The sequence below is a fragment of the Dasypus novemcinctus genome, chromosome 2, assembly GCF_030445035.2.
Source record: "Dasypus novemcinctus isolate mDasNov1 chromosome 2, mDasNov1.1.hap2, whole genome shotgun sequence".
NCBI classification, from domain to species: Eukaryota; Metazoa; Chordata; class Mammalia; order Cingulata; family Dasypodidae; genus Dasypus; species Dasypus novemcinctus.
This window is the reverse complement of record NC_080674.1, coordinates 158,212,870-158,236,220: the sequence shown is the minus strand read 5'-3', so window position 1 is coordinate 158,236,220 and position 23,351 is coordinate 158,212,870. Positions and strand designations below refer to the sequence as shown.

At 39.7% G+C, this 23,351-nt stretch overlaps 1 protein-coding gene across 9 annotated transcripts in view; it reads left to right on the top strand.

Annotated features, from left to right (window-relative positions):
* Positions 1–23,351, top strand: part of HTR4 (5-hydroxytryptamine receptor 4) — a 213,092-nt gene that overhangs the window by 111,460 nt on the left and 78,281 nt on the right. For all 9 annotated transcript variants that reach the window (XM_058280659.2, XM_058280655.2, XM_058280667.2 and 6 more), the window contains 2 exons: positions 8,883–9,008; positions 12,469–12,669. In XM_058280659.2, the coding sequence (XP_058136642.1) occupies positions 8,883–9,008; positions 12,469–12,669 (327 nt within the window). The remainder of the gene's footprint in view (positions 1–8,882; positions 9,009–12,468; positions 12,670–23,351) is intronic.

Here is a 23,351-nt window from a genome sequence, read left to right as displayed (position 1 = left end):
GCTTAAAGCCTGCTCATTGGTCCTACTGAGTCACACAACCTGCGCAACATAAAGTATGGCAACCCTACCACTGGGCCTTACCTAACCACCCTACTGAATAACCAACCCTCCACCTCCTGCCGACTATCCTATTCCCCATACCCTCCCATCTTTTTTGTCATAGCACAACTTGCCAACTGACACCTTACATATTTTTCTTCTTTACATATTGTTTGCGCTCCTCCACTAAAATGTAAGCTCCTTGAGGGTAGAGCTTTTTCTGTTTCACTTACTGTTCTTCCCCTAGAACCTAGGGCAATGCCTAATGCAGAGTAGGTGCTCATAAAATACTGTTGAGTGAGTTGAATGAAGAAATAAATAAATCTACTCTTATTTCAAATGACATACCTTCAAATAAAGATGGCTTTTGTGTTTCATCCCTAAGTCATCTTCTTCAGGAAAAATCTTCGTACTTTCTACCAGTGTTCAAAGACATTGAAGAATAAGGCCCACGGTTAGGAATACAACACTTCATTCTTTTACTCAGCTTATAGTTAACACTTAATAGACACTAGACACTGCTCCAGGCATTGCACTAGGACTTGTGATGTCAAAGATAATCAAAGTCATGGGGGGGGGATGGGATTGGAAACAGATAATAATAACAAAAACCATTTCAGATAATAAGAGCTATAAAAATGGAAAATGAAATGAGGATTAAATTTAATTTGAGTTCTGAATGGTGAGAAGCCAGCCACATGAAGAAGCATTCCAGGAAGGAGAGGCGGTAAGTAAAGAGACCCTGACTCAGATGGGCTCTGAGTCAGAGCCTCTGACTAGCACAAGGAAAGGAAGCACTGCCACCTCCTTTGTTAGACTCTTTATTTCAATTAACATGGCCTAAGAGCAGATTGGTTTTAGGTGGCCACATCACTATTGATTCAGAGTAACGTCTTTCTCCTCATTGAATTAAATCTTCCTATGAAATATTTGTATAGTTAATGCTTGGGAGATAAGTGTAGAAGGGATATTGAGATGAATATCTTTGGAATTTCTTTTCATCTGAACCACAGCTGTAAAGACTTTGAAAAATAAAATGAAAAAGTGAATGAATAAATAAATGAAACACTTCTGCAGAGTGGAAGGATTTCTTTCTCAAAAGCCCAAAGAATGGTTCCTTATTCCAACTGACATGTTGTCTTCTGTGCCAGACCTAATGGGAGAAGCTCTGGACAGGCCCTGAGCCACGACTCAGCAGGCAACTACCTCTACGAGACAGTAGCCATTTTGATTTTCAGTCAATGGAGCTCAATAAAGACAACTAAACTTGATTTGGGGATCATGTATTCCTTTCTCTCTGGGGCTCAGTTTCCCCATATTGAAATGTGGGGTTTGGCTCAAATGTTATTTAAAAAGACCATTTTATTACTCTATACAAATAAAACTTTTAGCTTTTGAATTGTCTGTAGATATTATGGCTTTATTTCCAGTAGACACTCATTTCCAAGTTAATAAAACAAAATGCTGATTTTATAGACAAGTAAGACTTGGTTTGAAGAATTAAATCAGATGCTGACATTGACAGGAAACAAATTTGAACTGTGAAAAAAAATGACCCATGTTGGGTACTAATAGAAATGTGGCTTAGGGCAGTGAAAAGAAGTCCTTATTGGATTAGCTTATTGGATTAGCTGCTGTCTTTCCAATTGGACTTCTTCACAAAATCTGAGATAATTTTGGCCAGGTGAATTGGAATAAGAACAACCTTTAAATCATGATCTTCCCTCCCTGGGACCAACCACCTGTAAATAGCAGCTTCTTCATGGGCTGGAATCAGATACAGAAAACAGAGTGACCTTTATAATCATGCAGACCTGGGTTCAAGTTGTCATCATTCACTCACCAACACCATCATTCACTCACCTAATAAATGTGAATGGCATATTGAATATCTACTTCAGTGAATAAAATTGCCTCATGGATAGGTGCACAAAACAGGAATCAACCAAATACCTTGTTGTTGTTGTTATTCTTTTAAATGTAAACCACTCATTTTTCTTTATTAGGAAAGTTATAGGTTTTCAGAACAATCATGCGTAAAATCCAGGATTCCCATGCACCACCTCACCACCAACATCTTGCATTGGTGTGGAACATTTATTACAATTGATGATACCACATTTTTATAACTGTACTGTTAATTAAAGTCCATGGTTTAACTTAGGATTCACTGCTTGTGTTGTGAAGTTCAATGGATTTTGTTTTAAATTTTTATTGTTACTTTCTACAAAGTCTAACTTTTCCACTTTCAGTCATATTCAGATAAACATTCCAGTGCTGCTAATTGCATTCGCAATGATGGGCTACCATCACCACCATCCATTACCAAAAATTTTCCATCATTCCAGATTGGAACCCTGTACATTTTAAGCCTTAACATCCCATTCCCTATCTACACCCTATCCCTGGAAACTTATAAATTTTGACTCTATGAGTTTGCTTATTCTAATTGTTTCAAATCAGTGACTTCATGTAATATTTGTCCTTTTGTGTCTGGATTGTTTCACTCAACATGATGTCTTCTAGGTTCATTCATGCTGTTCCATGTATTAGGACTTCATTCCTATTTTATGGCTGAATAATATTCCTTGTATATATATACCACATTTTATTTATTCATTTATTGGTTGATGGATACTTGGGTTGCTTCCATCTTTTGACACTTGAGAATAATACCTCTATGAACATCTGTGTGCAAATACTGTTCAAGTCCCTACTTGCAATTCTTTTTGGTTTATACCTAGTAGGGATTGCCAGGTCATATGGTAGTTCTATATTTAGCTTTCTGAGGAGCCACCAAATTGTCTTCCACAGAAGCTTCACCATTTACATCAACACAAGCAATGAATGAATGTTCCTATTTTTCTGCATCCTCCCCAACACTTCTAATTTATCATTTTTTAAATAGCAGCCATTCTAATGGGTGTAAAATGGTATCTCACTTGTGGTTTCAATTTGCATTTACCTGATGGCTAATCATATTGAGTGTCTTTTCATGTGCTATTTGCCTTTTGCATATCTTCTTTGATGAGATATCTATTCAAGTCTTTTCCTCATTTTTTAATTAGGTTGTTTGTCTTTTTGTTGTTAATTTGAAGGATTTCTTTATTCTGGATATTAATCCCTTACTGGGTATGTGGTTTCTGAATATTTTCTCCCATTGTGTAAGTTGTCTTTTGATTTTCATGATAAAGTCCTTTGAGGAACAAAAGTTTTTTATTTTGATGTGGTCTCATTTATCTATTTTTTTTGTTGTTGTCTGTGTTTTGTGTTTAAATTCCAAAAAAAAAACGATTGCCTGGAACAAGATCCTGAAGATGGTTCCCTAAATTTTCTCCTAGGAGTTTGATAGTTCTATCTCTCATATTAGGTCTTTGATCCATTTTGAGTTGATATTTATGTTGTGAGATAGGGGTCCTCCTTTTTTCTTGATCTTCTTCTGATTGTTCATTGCTTATGTATAGAAACACTACTAATTTTTTTAAAGATTTATTGTATTATTTATTTCTCTCCTTCCCCTCATTGTTTGTACTTGCTGTGTCTTTTCATCTTCCATGTTTCTTTAGGAGGCACTGGTAACTGAACCTGGGACCTCCGGTATGAGAGGGAGTTGCCTAATCACTTGAGCCATCTCTGTTCCTTGCTTTGCTGTGTCTCTCATTGTGTTTTTCTTCTTGTGTCTCTTGTTGCATCATGTTGTTGCATGAGCTTGCCATGCCTGCCCATCACACCAGCTTGCTGTCTTGCTCATCCTCTTTTAGGAGGCACCTGGAAACTCTGCTCCCTGCTTTGTTGTGTCTTTCATTATGTTTTTCTTCTTGTGTCTCTAGTTGCATCAGCTTGCTGCACCTGCCCATTGTTCCAGCTCGCTGTCTTCTTTAGGAGGCACCAGGAACCGAAACAAGAACCTCCCGTGTGGTAGGCAGGAGTTCAATCTCTTGAACCACATCTACTTCCCCACTACTGATTTTTAATCTTCATCTTGTACCCTGCCACTTTGCTGAATTCCTTTATTAGCTCTAGGAGGTTTCTCATGGATTTTTCAGGATTTTCTGTATGTAAGATCGTATCATCTGCAAATAGGGTAAATTTTACTTCTTCCTTTCCAATTTGGATGCCTTTTATTTCTTTTTCTTACCTAATTGCTCTGGCTAGAACTTCTAGCATAATGTTGAATAACAGTAGTGACAGTGAGCAACCTTGTCTTGTTCCTGATCTTAGAGGAATTGCTTTTCTTAAATTGAATCAGTCATGCATAATAAGGATAAATCCCCCATGATCATGTTGTATAATTCTTTTAATATGCTGTTGCATTTAGTTTGCTAGTATTTTGTTGGGGATTTTGCATTTATATTCATAAGAGATACTGGTCTGTAGGTTTCTCTTCTTTCAGTATCTGTATCCAGCTTTCATATGAGGGTGATGTTGACCTCATAGAATGAGTTAGGGAGTGTACCCACCTCTTCAATTGTCTGGAATTGTTTGAGAAGAATTGGAATTAAGTCTTTTTGGAATGTTTAGTAAAATTCCCTGTAAAACCATCTGGTCCTTGACTTTTCTTTGTTGGGAGACTTTTGGCTACTAATTCTATCTCTTTACTAGAAATTGGTTTGTTGAGATATTCTGTTTCTTCTTGAGTCAATGTAGGTAGTTTTTGTATTTCTAAAAATTTGTCCAATTCATCTAGGTTACCTAATTTAATGGCATACAGTTGTTCATAGTATCCACTTATAGTCCTTTTAATTTTAGCAGGGCCATTAGTAATGTTTCCCTTTTCATTTCTGATTTTCATTATTTATATCTTCTCTCTTTTTTTCTTTGCCAGTCTAATTAAAGATTTGTTGATTTTGTTGATCTTTTCAAAGAACCTATTTTGGTTTTGTTGATTCTCTTTTTTTGTTGTTATTGTTTCTATGTCATTTATCTTTTCTCTAATCTTTATTTCCTTCCTTCTGCTTGCTTTTGGTTTAGTTTTCTCTTTCTGTTTTTTCCAGTTTTGAGGTTAGTGTCTTATTTGAAGTCTTCCTTCTTTTTAACGTAAACATTTAGAGCTATAAATTGACCTTTCAGCACTGCCTTCACTACATCCTATAAGATGTGGTATATTTCATGTTCATTTTCATTCACCTCAAGATATTTCCTAATTTTGCTTCTGATCTTCTCTTTAACCCATTGGCTATTTAATAGCATTTGTTTAAATTCCACATATTTGTGAATTTTCCATTTCCCCCTCTGATATTGATTTCTAGCTTCATTCTTTTGTGGCTAGAGAATATACATTGTACTATTTCAGTATTAATTTATTGAGACTTGTGTTCGTGACCCAGCATATAGTCTATGCACTTGAGAAGAATGTGTATTCCCTTTCTTTTGGGTGCAATACTCTAAATATGTGTTAGTGAAGCCGGTTAGTAAGATAGGGAATCAATAGACGGATCTGGAACCTGGCAGAGAGTCCATGTGAACATCAGTAGCCCCCAAGATGGCTGCTGGAAGACCCTCCCCAAGACACTGCCATTCAGTACAGGGTTTCCTCCAGAAGCCAAGAGAAGCCCCAGATATTCCCCAGGGACTTTATCATTGCACACTCATGGAGGATTGATGGGGAGGGCAATCAATCAAAACAGCAAATAGCTGGAACTCCTCCCCTGCCATTAGCCAAGGGATGGAATAATTAATGTTTCAAAAAGCAGGTGCTAGGCCTGAACGTGCTCTCCCTTGAGGCCTGAATTCACTCTCTCTTGCCTTTGGACCCCTTCCTGCCCCCTGCACCCTGCTCTAGACTTTTTTCCCTTGCCATGGTGGCCATGCAAGTAAAATTTGGGCATTTATAATCTATAATGGGGAATTGTAGTCTGTAAATCAGGCTGCTTTATCACTTTTCAACTCCTTCCTTTCTCTCTGGGACCTGTGATCTGTTATTTTCTCCCTTTTCTCATCCCTCCCTACCTGAATAAATTACTGACTTAACTCACCCAATGTGCCCTTGAAATTCATTTCTGCAGCATAGTCAAGAACCTAGATAAAATCTGGTAACATTAGATCTAGTTGGTTTAGTGTATCATTCAGTTCATGTACTTCTTTATTGACCTTCTGGCTAGATGTTTGTATTAGTCAGCCCAAAAGCACGCTGATGCAAAGGTCCAGAAATCTGTTGGCTTTTACAAAGGGAATTTATTTGGGATAAAGGCTTACAGTTACAAGGCCCTAAAGAGTCCAACTCAAGATTACTTCCTTACCAAACTTTGTTGCTATGTGCTGAAACAAGATGGTGGGTGATGTCTGTGAGGGTTCAGCTTTCCTCTTCCCTTTTAAGGTTCTATGGGGCCAGCTTCTTCCAATCTCAGCTGTAAGCTGGCTTAAGGCTCATCACTCTTCCTAGGGCTCGTTTCTTTCTGGGCTCAACTGCTCTGGTCTCTTCATAAGGTCAGCTGTAAACTATCAGGTGAATTTTCTCTCTTCCTGGAGTTGCAGGATCCTCTTCCTTGTCTATAGAGCTGTATCTCTTCCTCTGTGTATCTTCTCTGTGTATCTACTGTGTGTTATTGATTGAGGATCTGTTTATATAGCCTACCAAGGAGGGCAGGGACACAACCCTGCACACCCTAATGATGTGGTCACATGAAAGCTCCGATCTTAACATAATTTAATCAAAGTCATCTCAGCTGAATTGGATACAATCAAAGGGTATCACGCAGAGGAACATACCAACATAATAAAAAATCTCTTTTTGGAATTCATAAATAATATCAAACTGCTACAATGTTCCATCTATTATTAACAGTGCTATGTTTAAGTGCCCTATTAGTAATATGGAACCATGAATTTCTCCCTTCAAATTTATGAGTATTTGCTTTATGTTTCTTGGGTTTCTGCTGTTAGGTGCATATATAGTTATAATTATCACTTCTTCCTGTTGAATTGTCCCCTTTCTCAGAATGTTATGATCATCTTTGTCCCTCATAACTTTTTTTTTGGTTGAAAGTCTATTTCATCTGATATTAGTGTAGCCATCCCAGCTCTCTTTTGGTTCCTATTTGCATGGCATATATATTTTTCCATCCTTTCTCCAACAACCTACTTGTATCTTTGACTTTAAGGTGAGTTTCTTGCAGACAGAATATAGGTAGGTCATGCTTCATTTATCCATTCTGCCAATTTCTGCCTTTTGACTGGAGAGTTTAATCCATTTTGAATTAATTTAATCTTTGTAAGTCTTATAACATTTTTGTCCCTTAGCTCCATTAAAGCCTTCTTTTATATTTAAATTTTGCTTTCTTGAGTTGTACTATATTGATGTGCCTTCTGTTTCTATCTGTATGTATTTTTCATCTATTTTCCTTGCAGTTATAAGATTATGATTGAGCATCCTAAATATTTAACAATCATATTTGATTTGATATCAACTTGACTTCAATAGCATGTGCATACATATTTCTTATACTTTTGTCCCCCCATTATTTTTATGATACCATTTATGTCTTTGCACATTATATGTCAGAAACCTAGATTTATAATTACTTTTTATGCACTTGCTTTTTAGCACCGGTAAGAAGTTAGAAGTGGAGTTACATACCAAACACTACACTACAAAAATATTGGCATTTATAATTACCCAAGTGGTTACCTTTATCATAGGTCTTTATTTCTTTATGTTGCTTTGAACCACTGTCTATTGTCCTTTTATTACAGTCTGAAGAACTCCTTTTAGCATTGCTTGTAGGAAAGGTCTAATAGTGATGTAATCGTTTTTGTTTATCTGAGAATGTCTTATTTACACCCTTATTTTTGAAAGAGAGTCTTGCTGGATATGAAATTCTTGGCTCATAGTTGGTGTTCCTTCAGCACTTTAGATATTTCAACCACTGCCTTTTTGCCTTCATGGTTTCTGATGAGAAATTGGCACTCAATCTAATTGGCACTCCTTTGTACATAACACACGTCCTTTTTTCTTGCCACTTTGAGAACTCTCTCCTTGTCATTTGCATGTAATAGTGTAATCACTATATGAGAGGATTTGTTTCTTCATGTTTATCCATGTTTAGCCTTTGTCCGAGGTGGGCTGAAACAAAGGCTACCCTCAGAGCTGGGCTCCCAGTGATCTGGATTCGCTAATCAAAATCTGTGATCAGTGATCAGCTGTGCCTGCCCCTGTTCTTGGGGAAGAGGATTATTATGTCCCTTTCTGTCACCAGTGAGCTGGCCAGGGGATGGACTTCAAGGTGGCCTGCCACAGAGTGGGAGTTGGGCACCAGTAGCTGTCACATGGAGAGAGTAATTTACTGGCCTTTATTGTGGTTTATCAGCTCTTACACCAGGTCTTCCCTGGATGCTATCCAATGTCTGGCCTTCAGAATCTCAAAATAGTTGTTTCAGACAGTTCCTTCCTGTTTAATAGTTGTTTTGGTGGAATGACTGAGTCCTAGAGTTCCCTACTCTGCCTTCTTCCTTGGAAATCCCATTCCAAATATGTTTTTTGAATACAAGCTGAGGCAAGTGCTCAGAAGCAAAGCCACAAGTTCTTGGATGGAGAATAACGGTTGGGAGTGACCTACTTACTTACTGTGCAAACTCATGCTAGTTAATTCACTTCTTAGAGAATCATCTTGCTCATCTGAAAAATTCAGACTGTAAAACAAACCACATGGCTGGAAAAGTTCACAGGGATTAATCTATAATGTGACAGGTACAGAATCTGGTGAAGGTGAGGTTCACAATAAATGTATCTCGCACCTGCAGATGGTGACATTACCCTCATGAAGGTGAACCAGGAAAAGATGACTTTTCCCTCCCCAGTCTCAGAGTTTCTTTAAAATGTTTGTTTCTTTTTGTCTGATTTCCAGTTCCAAGGAGGGTTTTGGGTCAGTGGAGAAGGTCGTGCTGCTCACATTTCTCTCAGCAGTTATCCTGATGGCCATCTTGGGGAACCTGCTGGTGATGGTGGCCGTGTGCCGGGACAGGCAGCTCAGGTGAGCAGCATGGGGATATCCCACGGGAGAGCCAGGCTCTCCCTGGAGACCTGGGGTCTGGACGTTTCCATTATACTTTATAATTATGATAGAAGAAAAAAATAATTGCATGGCCACAATTCTTGGAAAACAATGGGGAAAAAAGGATCGTACAACTCTAACCTAAACTTTGTTGGAACTTGAGTATATTTCCCTCTCACCTTTTTTCTGTGTCCCTCCTTTTTAAAGAAAATACCTATGATTACTGTATATTCAATTGTTAGGAACATATCTAATCTAAGCTTCCCCACATTATTAATGGTTCATAGAAGGGCTGAGTAATCCAGGATTTAAATCCAGGTCATCTCCTCTTTGAACTTTACCAGTCCCAACTCAGCTGCTATTAAAATCACCTGAAGAGCTTTTTAAAACTACTAATAAAATAAATTACTAGGGCTTGCAGATGACGGTGTATCTGTTTTGGAAAACAGTTTAGCATTTCCTCATAAAGGTAACTTTAGACTTATTATATGACCCAGTGTTTTAGTTTGCCAAAGGGGTGCTGATGCAGCATACCAGAAATATGTTGGGGAAGCGGACTTCGCCCAATGGATAGGGCATCTGCCTACCACATGGGAGGTCCACAGTTCAAACCCCGGGCCTCCTTGACCCATGTGGAGCTGGCCCATGTGCAGTGCTTATGTGCTCAAGGAGTGCCGTGCCACGCAGGGGTGTCCCCTGCATAGGGGAGCCCCATGCGCAAGGAGCGCGCTCCGTAAGGAGAGCCACCCAGCGTGAAAGAAAGTGCAGCCTGCTCAAGAATGGTGCCTCATACACAGAGAGCTGACACAACAAGATGACACAACAAAAAGAAACACAGATTCCGGGTGCTGCTGATAAAGATAGAAGTGGTCACAGAAGAACACACAGCGAATGGACACAGAGAGCAGACAAGTGGGGTGGGAGGGAAGGGAAGAGAACTTAAAAAAAAAAAAGAACTGTGTTGGCTTTTATAAAGGGTATTCATTTTGGGGTAAATGTTTACAGTTCCAAGGCTGAGAAAAGTCCAACTCAAGGCATCATTATTCTTACCCATGTCAGTTGCCACATGTTAAAGCAAGATGGTGGGCGTTATCTCTGCTTGGTCTCTACCTTCCCCTCCAGGTTGTGCCATCTCCCGGTGCTCAAGTGGGGGTAACCAGGAATAGGGTTTGTGACACCTCTCAGGCTTGACCGCTCTGCTTTCTTCCAGATATCAGTAACAAGCTATCAGGCATATGGCTCATCTCTCCCAGGGGCCTCAGCTCCTTGAGCCTCTCCTTTCTATCAGATGGCAGCATCAATTATGGCAGATCTCTTTTCTGGTGTGTCTCCGTTTTTTTATCAGACCCAGCAAGAGGGTGGCAACTCAACTGGAGACACACCTCACTGAGATAGTCCAATTGAGAAAAGGGCTCACTCCCACAGGAGTGGACCAGCCACAAACATAATCTTTCTCTTTTTGGGAGTCAAAAATAATTTCAAACTTCCACATCCAGCAATCCCACTTCCAGGTATATACCCCAAAGAATTGAAAGCAGGGACTTGAACAGAATTTTGCACAGCATTATTGTCCTATTGGCATTATTCACAATTGCCAAAAGATGGAAGCAATTTATGTTTCCATTCACCAATGAATGAATAAACAAAATATGTTATAGACACACAATAGAATATTATTCAGCCATTTAAAAAAATGAAGTTCTGATAGATGTGACAACATGGATGAACTTTGAAGACATGTTGAGTGAACAAAATCAGACACGAAAGGACAAACAGAGTACGGTCTCACTAATATGAAATAATTAGAAATAAGTAAATTCATTGTCAGAAAGTAAAATACAGGGAAACGGACTTTGGCCCAGTGGTTAGGGCGTCCATCTACCATATGGGAGGTCCGCGGTTCAAACCCCGGGCCTCCTTGACCCGTGTGGAGCTGGCCATACGCAGTGCTGATGCGCGCAAGGAGTGCCGTGCCACGCAAGGGTGTCCCCGCGTCGGGGAGCCCCATGCGCAAGGAGTGCGCCCGTGAGGAAAGCCGCCCAGCATGAAAAGAAAGAGCAGCCTGCCCAGGAATGGTGCCGCCCACACTTCCCGTGCCGCTGACGACAACAGAAGCGGACAAAGAAACAAGACGCAGCAAATAGACACCAAGAACAGACAACCAGGGGAGGGGGGGAAATTAAATAAATAAATAAATCTTTAAAAAAAAAAAAAAAAAAAGAAAGTAAAATACAGGTTACCATGGGCTGAGTTGGGGATAGGGGATGGGGAATTTACACTTAGTTGCTACAGAGTTTCTGTTTGAGGTGATAGAAAAGTTTTGGTAATGGATGGTGGTGATGGTAACACAATATTGTGAATGAATCAATACCGCTAAATTATATATTTGAATGTGGCTAAAAGGGGAAATTTTAGGTTGTCCATATATTGTACATAGGACTGTACAATGCCAACAGTGAATCTTAAGGTAAACTATGGAGTATAGTTAGTAGTATATTTATAATAATATTTTTTTAATTATAAAAATGTATTGTGCTAATGCAAAATGTTGATAATAGGAAAAACTGTGTATGGAGTGGGGAGAGGAGTATTTTCATATTTGGAAATTCACAAGTGCCCTAATAGAAAAAAATAAAAGTAAAAATGAATTGCTGATGTGTGGTATACAAAGACCTATGCAATGGGACATATTTATACTAAAAAAAGTTTTTTGTCATTTATCTAAAATTCATACTTACTGGATATCTGTAGTTACCTGGCAACTCTATGGGATGGTATTTCCTGGGGTTTCTGAACTAATTGATCTGGGTGAGCCATGAGAGTCAGTAGTTATAGAAGATCACCAGGTGATTCTACTGTACAGCCAAGATTGAGAACCACCAGGCCAAAAATGCGGATGAAAGTTGTAGCTCCTGACTTCATCCACTGCCTTCTTTAAAGAGGCAAGACATGCACTGATCAAATGATACAAATAAGTGTAAAAGTGCAAATCTGACAAGAATCACAAATGTAAGGGCATGGTAGTCAGTGGCTATGTAGTAGGAAATGTAAGAGGGAACAGTGGCAGAATTTGGCCACCGTTTGTTGCTTAACAAGGTCAGTTGTAGGAAGAGTGAGCACTGTGCAAAGGCCCATTGGCAGGAGCTCAACATAGACAGGCCACTTAAGTAAGGCCAGTGTGGTCGGAGGGGAGAGGAGAGAGGAAGAGCTTTCAGTGTAAGGTGGGTCTAGAGAAGTCAGCAGAGGCTGGACCCCACAGGGCCTTATCAGAATATAACTAAAGGGGAACTTGACTTTCATAGAAAGCACTGGACATTTGACTTTTCTTTCATTTTCCCTTCTCCCTTCTTTCCTTTGCTTCCCTTTTCTCCTTTTTCCTCTCTTCCTCTTTCTTTCTGCTCTCCACCTGCCTTCCCCCTTTATACTTTTTCACTCACAGGAAAATAAAAACGAATTATTTCATTGTATCTCTTGCCTTTGCGGATCTGCTGGTTTCAGTGCTAGTAATGCCCTTTGGTGCCATTGAGCTGGTTCAAGACATCTGGATTTATGGTGAGATGTTTTGCCTCGTCCGGACATCTTTAGACGTCCTGCTCACAACAGCATCGATTTTTCACTTGTGCTGCATTTCCCTGGATAGGTAAGCACAGAGCGACCTGTATAGTAGAGCTCCATGCTGGGGACAGTGACCATACTGACATGTGTAGTGCCTTTCTTTCTTCCAAAATGAAAGGAAATGAATCCCAGAGAGGCACGTTTGAATATTCAGTGTTCATTCGCTCTCAGGCCTTTGCAGAGGGTCCCTTTTAGGCAGCCCTTTATTAGGCACTGCAGCCATAGAGACTAATAGGGCCTGGAAACTACCTTCAGGAAGCTTCCAATCTAGACAGAGACAGGTACCAGCAGTTAAGTGTACCGCAGAGCTCTAACCATACTGATGGTATGGACAAAATTCTGAGGGAATTCAGTGGCAAGAAAGAATATACTTGCCTGGTGGGCAGAATGACGGTGTCTTACATTTGAACATGGCCTTTACCCAAAAATGTATCTATAGCGTAAGGTGGTATGTAGGGATCATTATGTGCATGTGATTGTGGGTAAGGTAGGCGAGGGTGATTATTTTGCAGAAAGCTAAAGATGAATGTGAGACCCTCAATAATTGTCTTTTGAAGCCAGGTCTCGCATTCCATTCCTGTTGCATAATTTTATTTTTCTTCACATTTGACTTCAGGAGGCCTAATGAAACTCCATCTTTTTCTCATTTGTACTAGGTCGAGCTGTGGGTTTATCATTTGTATCAACACTTCTCATATTCCAAATCCTGTTCATTTGTATTCAATAATGAAAGCAGAAAGCAATTTAAAAGTCAGATGATTACACCAAGAGTTGCTGCTGTCATCTATGTAGTCCTATCTTAGGGGTTCATTCCCAAAATTAAGTGTGGGGTGCAAATCACATGTTAGAATTACCTGGGAAAATCTTTGATTGCCTCTTGAGCAGTCCAGTAGACTCCACTTGGGATAGGTCACTATTTCTTTAGTTGAGAATTAGAAAAAGTAGTTGATTGAAATTACAGATTGTGGTATGATAATTGCTCACACTGGGAGAGGTCGTAGAGCCCAAAACCAACTGAGGGAATAGCAGGCTCATCTCCTATTTCATTCATGGGGCATGGGCTCATTGACTGGAGTAGCAGGCTTAATGGCCTGCTCTATTGAAACTATACTCCCCCGACCTTCTTTCCTCTCTCTTTTGCTCTGCCGAGTACATATATAGTCGAATATGCCTAAATTAAATTCATGTATAATGAGACTACGCTATCCACCTAGGGAAAGTGATACTGGTAGTACTGAACTGTTGGGTGGCAGCTGGTGCCCCTGTGTCATAGTTTGAAATTTGTGTTTATTAGCCCATTTGCAATAGTACATGAAAAGACTTTTTAAGACTGTCAGTGTATGTTCTATGGAAGTTCACATTACAGAAAATAAAATGTAAAGAAGCATAAGTCCAGGGTTGCCTGCATGTGATCATTCTCAGATTGAGTGGTGAGACTGGACATATTATAAGATCTAGGTGAGGACAAGGCTGGGATGATCAGGGCAGTTGGAGGTAACCTTGAACTTTAGGCCAAATGAAGGGGAAAAAAATGAGCCAGGTAAGGGAGTGAAGAATGGGAGAAAGCAGAAAATTATCTTTGTGGTCTGGAGGATTTACTCTGGGCAGCCCTAAGAAAAGTTCTGGAGGATTTCTAGTCAGGATTGGCTTCTGAGTTTCAGATTTATGCTCATGTTCTATTAAAATCATGAAATTTGCTTGTACAAGTGAGTTGTCATGAAGCATATGGGCTGGTCATTAAGAACTGTCTGATTTAGAACAGAAGAATTTTGTCACTTTTTAGCTTTGAGAATGGCAATAAGTTCCTTAACCTTTCTAAGGCTCCGTTATTTCATCCCTAAAAATCCTACTTTATAGAATTGCTGTCAGGATGAAATTAGATCATCCAGGTAAAGCATAGCATTGACCCAGCTTGGCACAGCACTTGTGTTAATTTCTTGTTCACAAAGCTCATGATCTTTTTCTCCAAACATGAACGCCTTCCCACTGAATGCTCCGGCAGATGCATCGGCCAGAAACGGCATAGTTATTCTCCAAACTGGCCTTTCCTTATCCTCTATGTTATAGATTTCTATTCTATAGAGAGAATCCTATGGAATTCCTTCCTAAACAGATCTTAGTGTATCCATTTCTCTCAGTCTCTATCATCCTAGTCCAAACTAATCTTTTGCATAAATCACTGTGACAGCTTCCTAATTGTTCTCCCCAAACCTATTTTATCTCCCTCCAATTCACTCTCCACACATCAGATCTCATAGTCATCTTTTTAAATAACAACTATGGTCCTGCTGCTCCTTTACTTAAAACCCTCCTGTGGCTGTCAATTGCATTGAGAAGCAAGAGCACTGGGATTTTGCGTCATCTGTTTCCTGTCCATGTCCCAGCTGCACCTCATGCCCTCTTCCCAGCCTCCCTCTTTGGGCTCTATCTGCCTTGACCTTCTTTCTCTTTTTCCAATGCCTTATACTCAGCCTTTTCGGGCCTTGACTCCTCCCTCTACCTGGAAAGCTCCTCTGACCCCTCCTCTTCGCATCTTACTGAAAGAAGCCCTCTCTGACCCAACATACTATTCTTTGTAGAACTCAGGGCAACTGTGATTGAGATAAGGTGTGTAATTTCTTGTGCAGTGTCTCTGTCTCCCACAGTGGGAGAAGTTCAAGGCCATGAACAATGACACCGCCCCTGCCCCGCTGGAACGCACATTCTAGTGTGGGGAGATGAACAATTAACAGGGAATTACATGATTTCTTATTTAGGTATTTGGTAACACATTAAACTAATAGTGGGTTTAGCACATTCTCTTTTTGAGCAGTGTTAAACTATCCTGCTCATTATTCCATTTCTTTCTCTGGTAATGGAAATCAAAATCACCAGTGCCATAAGTCATGGATGGAGTCAGATTATTTTGTTTGGCTTTGTTCTACTTTTGAGAGCATGGGAAACTTGCCAATTGTCCCCAGCAGTCCTTGTCTCAAGAATGACACTATGACTGGGCTGGAGGATCCCCCCTGAACATTGCAGGGCAGTGTCTTAACCTGCAGGAGTGTGGTTTCATTTATCAGCTAACTTCTGGTTTTGCTGTGGCCCTTCTGTCTGAGAGTTGGGTTGGACTATGCTTGGCCAAAGCATACAGAGAATGTCCTCATAGGTGCCACATCATGGCTGGCTGTGTGATTCCCTGGCAAGACGCCCTGCATACCTCCCTGGAACTGCAGTGAGTCTACTGGGATGACCGATAAAGGGCAGTGCTTCTCAAGCAAGAATGCTCTTTTTGATTCCTAATTCCCCTCCGATGGCAGACCCCAGATCAAAGCAAAATGAAGTTCTCCTTTAATCTTATAAAATATATCTCCCCAACTACCATTCCTGATCCACCGTGCTTCCTAGTGCACTGAGAATTGAATGCTGTTAATAAAAGCTTATTGCTTCATTAAAAACAATTTTCAAAGCGTAACTAAAATACATGCATCATATAGTATAGGTTATGGGAGGTCAAAAACTGCATTAAAAGTTTTACAGTATAGTTGATCTTTTAAAATTTAAAGTAAAGTTCTGTGGTGAATGAAAATCAATCAGATGTCAATAATAGAGTAGTAATTTGAAAAGTGGCATATAATGCAGTCATTGAAAACCATGAGACACAGCTATATGTATTGTACTAAAATTGCTGGTGTAATGAATGAAAAGAAAACAAGTTTCAGAGTTTAATGACGAATATAACTCCGCTTTGATAAAATAAATATGTAAATAAATGTGTTTGGCTTACATCAGCAATGGGGTGGGCTATAAATAAATTTGAACCATACCATTAATAGTGCTCTCACAGGAGTGGTAGTGAATTAGATAGTCAGATTAGTTTGGGGTCTTCACTTTTCCTTTGGAAAAAAACAACTGGTGAATTTTTAAATTAAATTCACAGAAGTAAAAACCATATCATGAGGGAATGAGGGGATAGGGCAGCTAGGGCCACCTGGAGGTGGGGAAGGGCCCTTCACTTTTACTAATTACTCAAAACTTTTCAGAACAAGAGAACCCTTAGGTGATTTCACCCCCACTCCTAATTTTTTTTTTTTTAGCATTTTTAAATGCATATCTTTGGCATTTTAATTTAAAGAAATAAGAGTTTTAAACTTCATTTTTGCCTCAGCTAGAATTTAGCACTTCTCAAATGCAAGTGAATCCATAAAAATTTTAACTGAAAGTGCCCCTGGGACAGCACATTCCTCTGCTTGCTGAGAAAATCCTGAATTCAGTGGTAAGACTTACCTCTGAGGTCGGAAGAAGGCAGAAAGGAGCCTGCAAATCTCTCTGACCAGTGTGTTTTCTCTGCTTTTTCACAAAATGCCTTTGATTCTTTGCCGTCTCGTGTCTGCGGATTCTTTCTTCCTTAGACATCCACTTTCATCTTCTGTCTCCATATCCAAAGCCCCGTGCTAGTTTACAACCTTCTGTTTAATCTGTTGCAACAATCTATTTTTTAATCATCACAATTTTGTAAATTATAGCAATAATACTATTGTAAAAAAAAATTCTATCAGTTCATAAGCATAGCATAAACATGTCCTTAATCCTCCCTCTCAATTCTGTAGCTTCATACCTAGAGGTAACCACAGTCAATAGTAAATCCCTGTAAATATCTTTCTAGTCATTTTATATACAATAAGCATACTTGTGTGAATATATTATTAGTTTGCCCAAATGAATTTGTGTTTTAAATAAGCCATTGAAGAGGGCTTTCCCTGAATATATCCTCCTGAATTGCCTGAGTATAGCAGTTTTATCAGCTTGCTTATTAGATAGTATATTAGTGAGGTTTCTTTCAGTACCCTGTGACAGAAAATAAATTGACTGGTTCAATTATCTGGAAATTCTGGCTTCAGACATGCTCTATGTAAGGGTTTGAACACTGTCATCTAGTCTCTCTCTTTTTCTCGGTTTCCCCTCCCTGCTTTGCCTCTGTCTTTCCTTCTCTTTCTCTCTGTCAGTGTCTCTCTGTCTCTGCTCTTCCCTCTCTCTATGTCTCTCCCTCTCTTTGTATCTGTCCCTCTTCTACCCTGTGTCATCTTTCCTTCCCTTTGCCTCTCTGCTCCGACGTCCTGTTGGATTCATTCTCTGGCTGATTTCTTCTACCAGGAAAGAAAAGAAGTCACAGGCAATATGAATCTTAATCTGTCCTCATTAGTCTATAAGATGAGAAATCTAAATGTTATTTCTCATGAAAGAACGTGGGTTGACTTCTCTTGCATCAAATACTCACCCTTGACCCATCACTGTGGTGTGGGGATGATGTGTCATGGTTGCTGGACAGAGCTGACACACGATGACCAGCAGCCTTACCAGAAACACAAGGCATGGGAGATTGGCAGTTCCCACTAGGAAGAAGGGTAATGGGCAGCCAAGGACAACAGACGTCAACTTTTAGGCTGACCAAAGGGCCCAGAGGTCTTTTGATGGAGCCCCCACAGTAAGACAGCTGTGGCATCACCAAGCCATCTCTATTTTAAGTCAAACATCCCAGGTCCTTCTACAGGCCTCATATGTCTTATATTTCAGACTACTAGCTATTCATATTTCATTTCTCTGAACATTCTTTTCTTTGTCCTATATTTTGAATCACATGTAGTTCTCATTTAAAAATCAGTTTCTCTTTATTGAAGATACCATTCTCTATAGCACTGCAAGATTTCCTCTTTGATATGTCCAACCGAATTGTCATCCTTCCTTTTGGCAGGTGGTAACTTTATGTGTAGTACGTGCAGATACCTATAATGGTTTCTCAGTCACAGATTTTTAAAAAACAGATTTATTTGTAAAACATACAATTCTGAATCAAAAGTCGCATATTTCATCCTGTGCTGGAGATAAGTGTGACTGCATTTCTTAATTATCTCCCTGAAGTATAACTTAATTTTGTAATAAGTAAATGAAGTGTCTGCTATTGTGAACTTGTACAATACAATTACATTTGTTTTCCATCTAGGATTGAGATGAATTTCTGCAAGGAAAGTGTTCTATAACTTTTCCCTTCTTATATCTTTGAATGCAGGTTCAAGCTTTGTACATAATAGTATTAATAATATTTGTTGAATTGGATTTCATACCAGAGGATATGGGCTGTTATTTTTCTATTCTTTTCATCAAATATTTATTGTGCAGTTACTAATTGCCAGGAACTGTTCTGGGCACTGGAAATATTATGGTGAACAATTATAAGCGTTCCTGACTCCCAGAGCTTTTAGTCTGGTGGAGACTACAGATACTAAATAGGCAGTTATGTAAAGTTGGTGGCCACTGAAATAGAATAAGTAGAAGTCAAAGGAGATGTTGGAAGGCATGGTCTCCAAAGTGGGAAAAGTAATGTTTAAGCTCAGATCTGCAGATGATGTGGATGTTGGTAGGGAAAGGGGAAGGAGGAGGGGGTGAGGCATGGGGAGGAAGGGTTCCAGCAAACAAAATGTGCAAAACTACAGAGGCTTTTTCAGTGACATCTTATCAACTATAGACTAAATTCCTAGGTTGGTATTCAGTGTTTTTCCCAACGTATCCTCAGGCTCTTTTTTCCTACTTCAACGTCCACCCTGTAAGTAACCTATAATCATTCCTTCCCTGCAGAGGATGTGCTTCCTCATAACTCCATATTGCTACCTGTGCCTCAATTTCCTTTTCTTTTCCTGGTAAACAGCCACCTTTCTTCAACACAGCTAAGATATGCCATGTTTTCCACAAAGACTGGCTGGGCTCCATTCCCAAAGATGAGTTGCTTCTTCCTCTGTGTTCCCAAAAAACTTTGAAAATAATTGTAACAGTTATCACTCATCTTAATAATTGGTTTATTTGTCTGTTCCACCCAAAACCAAAAGTTCTCTGAGAAAAGGCCTTTATTCATCCATTCTTGTGTTTCTGTCACAGGCATATATTACACTCTATGCATGCTTGACTATTTGATGCTCTGAGATGTGACTTGTGGTTATTTGATATGACTTAGGTTAGTTTCTCTGTCCTCTTAGAACTCTCAGTATAGCAAGTGGTTAAGAATGGGATGGAGGAATAGAGTATGGATTAGAGTATACTTACTGATATTCTACTATGGAACTACTGTGATTAGAAATTTTAGCATTGATGTGGAGAAAGTGGCCATGGTAGCTGCTGAGGGTAGGGAGAGGGAAGAAGAGATATGATGTGGGGCATTTTCAGGACTTGGAGTTGTCCTGGGTGGTACTGCAGGGACAGATGCTGGACACTGTATGTCCTGCCATGACCCACTGGGTGGACTGGGGGAGAGTGTAAACTACAGTGTAAACCATTATCCATGTGGTACAGCAGTGCTCCAAAATGTATTCACCAAATGCAACAAATGTCCCATGATGTGAAAGAGGTTGTTGATTTGGCAGGAGTGGGGTGAGGGGGGTGGGGGGTATGTGGGAACCTCTTAAAAAAAATAGAGAGAGAAAAAAAAAACCAAAAAACCTTTATCATGTACTGGGTGATAAAATAATTTACAACTGTAGCCCTTCAAAGAATTTCTCTATGACTCCAAATGAAATAATGTTTATTTTATTAATTCACGTTAATGATCATTTATCTTTGTTTCATATGCAATAGATAAAATGGGGCAAAATCAATGCCCAAAAAAAAAAAAAAGAATGTGGTTTATGGTCTTAGAATACTTGGATTCAATCCAGATTGACCAGTTACCGATTGTGTGATCTAGGGGAATTTTCTGGGTTTTATCTTCTCATCTGTAAACTAGTGTTAATATTAATGCCTTTCCCTTAGAGGTTGTGAGGAATAAATAAATGAATGCATGTAAAGTACATAGACCAGTGCATGGCACCTAGTAAGCCTCAAATAAATGTTAGCCACAAGTATTATTCCATGATTATTTTCATTTTCATTTTATAATTCCTAGTGGCTAGAATGGGTGCCTTCCCAGACACTGATAGTTGTCTTTTTCTTCCTGCCTCATAGGTGAGTGTTTAATGTTAGCTCCTCAGCCTTCCAGCCTGAGTATCTCTTTCCTGCCTTTGGAGACCTTGTCCATCCTTGTGACTTCTTTGGAGATGACTCTGTTCATCTCCTAAAATCTCATCCTACCTTGAGCTTCAAGGTCCTATCTCTGCTTTCCTGCTCAGCATTGGTCCTTAAGCATTATTCTATTATCTCATACCTAGTGTGCCCAAAGTGGAAATTTTCATCCCAAACTAATAGCCACTTCTACTTTGTGCATGAAAGGTGCATGTATTCCTTTAATCCTTTAAATACAATTCTCTGAAGTCATCTTTTACTTATCTCCCATAACAGGCTGATTGCCATATCCTATCTATATTTTCACTGAAATATTTAAAATCCCTCTTTTTCCTCTTTACCATCTCATTTTTGGATTATTGCAGTAGACTAGTAATTATTATTCCTGCCAGGTTCATCTTTACATATGTCTTTTGTATGTATGTCCTCAGTTTCCAAAACTGTAGGGCACCTCTTATTCAGCTTTATCTTCCTAGAAATGGCTGCTTTTGTCTCATCTTACCTTATTTACAAGTGTTACCAGGGTAAGAACTTTGAAAGATGTGGATTTAAGTCCCAGTTCTACCATATCTTGACTGTGTGATCTTGGGCAAGTGGATTAAACTCTCTAAGCCTCAGTTTCCTCATATTTAAAATAACAATGTTGAGAGCTACCTTGCAGAGATAATGTAAGAATTTTATATAATATAGAATACACTTTCATTTATAGAGTGTGCTCTCAAAAATAGCAGCTTTGGTAGGAGAGACGTGATCAGTTACAACACCGTTAGAGAAATGCTGTGTCACAGATACATACAAGGCATTTTAAGTAAACAGGACAGAGTCACAGAACTTATCACTGCTTTTCAGAGCCAAGGAGACTTTCCAGGGGATATGACACTTGAGTTGAGTCTGGAAGGAAGAGTGAGACTGTCAGCCAGTGTCTGCTGGCAGACTGATCAATTTGTACATGGTATAAAGTGTACTTTGGAAACTTTTGTCTCCAGTAAGCCCCTTCTAATATGTTGACAGATGACATTTTTGGCAGATTGTCCTTTTTCCCTTAGTCTGTAATAGTTAAAAAATAAATCAACAAACCAACAGAAAACCCTCTTCCTAGATGGCTGATAGTCCCCTCTTGCATGTTTCCTTTTTAAATGTAGAAGACTATTAAACAGATAGTAACATAGTCAATGTTAAAGCTGCACAGTGCACGTGGGGTTATGGATGCCTTCAAAAGCCTCATCTGATGTCTTCCAGCCCCCTAGCAAAAAGGAATCTTCTCTCCCCTTTCCTTCTAGTTGTTCCTTCCTGGAACCCAAGGTCCTACCTCTGTTCTTGGCTATATTCTCAGGCTCCCTTCCTGCCCGTGGCTTCTGGAGAGTATCTCTGCTGAGGTCTTCCTCCTTGATGCTCCAGATGACTGGCAGCTTGCCAAAGCCCTAGAGAACCACAGAGAAGAGACCTTTAGTTCTTGCTTGAAGCTCCTGCTGTTTTCCTCTCTTCTCTGTCTCCTCAGAGGGGGATCAGAGGAATTAAATGTAACAAGAAATCTCTTCATCCAGAGATCTGCCACAAAACTCGGCTGGATCACCTCCTGAAGGGTGGCTGCTGTCCAGTCAGTGAGCCCCCGCAATCACCACAGACCTGTTAACTCCTGTTCTGTATATCCATTGCCACATAACATCTGCCCCAAAACTTAATGACTTAAACAACAATTTATTATTACTTCTCACAATTCTTGTGCATCAAGAATTTGTGCTTGGCTGAAGTCCCTTGATAGAATAACAGCTGGAGATGTGGTCTGGAGGGTCCAAGGCAGTTCATGCCCATGCCTGGCGCCTTGGTGGGGATAACTGAAGTCTGGGCTTCCCTGTCCATATGGCCCTCACCTCTTAAAAGTTAGGCCAGTTGGTCTGCTGGTCAAAGCAGCCACAGAGCAGAAGAGGTTCAAGGAACGGGGCAGACACTGTACCTCTTAATTTGAGGAGTGTCAAAGAATCTGTGCCATGTTGGATTTACCACAGCCACAAACTCTACAAAAACTCAGATGTAATCACTTCCCCTCGCTACCATTTTACACAGCAGAAAATAGAGATGCAAAGACCTCAAGTGATTTGTCTAAGGACAGAAGGAAAATCTGTGAAAGAGCTATGCCTAGAACTTGCTGATTTTCTTGCTAAAGGCAAATTGTCATTTCTTACTCAACTGTTTACTGACTCAGTGGAGCTTTTTATTCCCTTAGACATGAGTTTTAAATATCATTAGCTTGTTGCTTAGTTTCCCATCCATTAAGACAAATACTATAGGATGGGTCAACCTAAACAAGGGGATCTATTGGCTCATGGCTTTGAGGCCAGGAAGTCTAAAGTCCAGCTGTCAGCAAGGAGATGCTTTCTCCCAAAGGTCTATAACATTCTGGTGCTGGCTGCCAGGGATGCTTGGCTCCTCAGCTTTTCTTGACAATGCATTTGTCAACATCCACTCCTTTCCCTTCCAGAGTCTATGACTTCCAGCTTCTTCTCCTCCATGTGGCTTTCTCTTCATAAAGCCTCTGGTAACAGGTTTAAAGCCCAACCTCATTCACTTGGGCCACAACTAAAGTGAAAATAACATCTTAAAAAATCCTATTTAAAATGGGGTCGCACCCACAGGAATGGATTATGATTAAGAACAGAGTTTTTGTTTTGTTTTGTTTTGTTT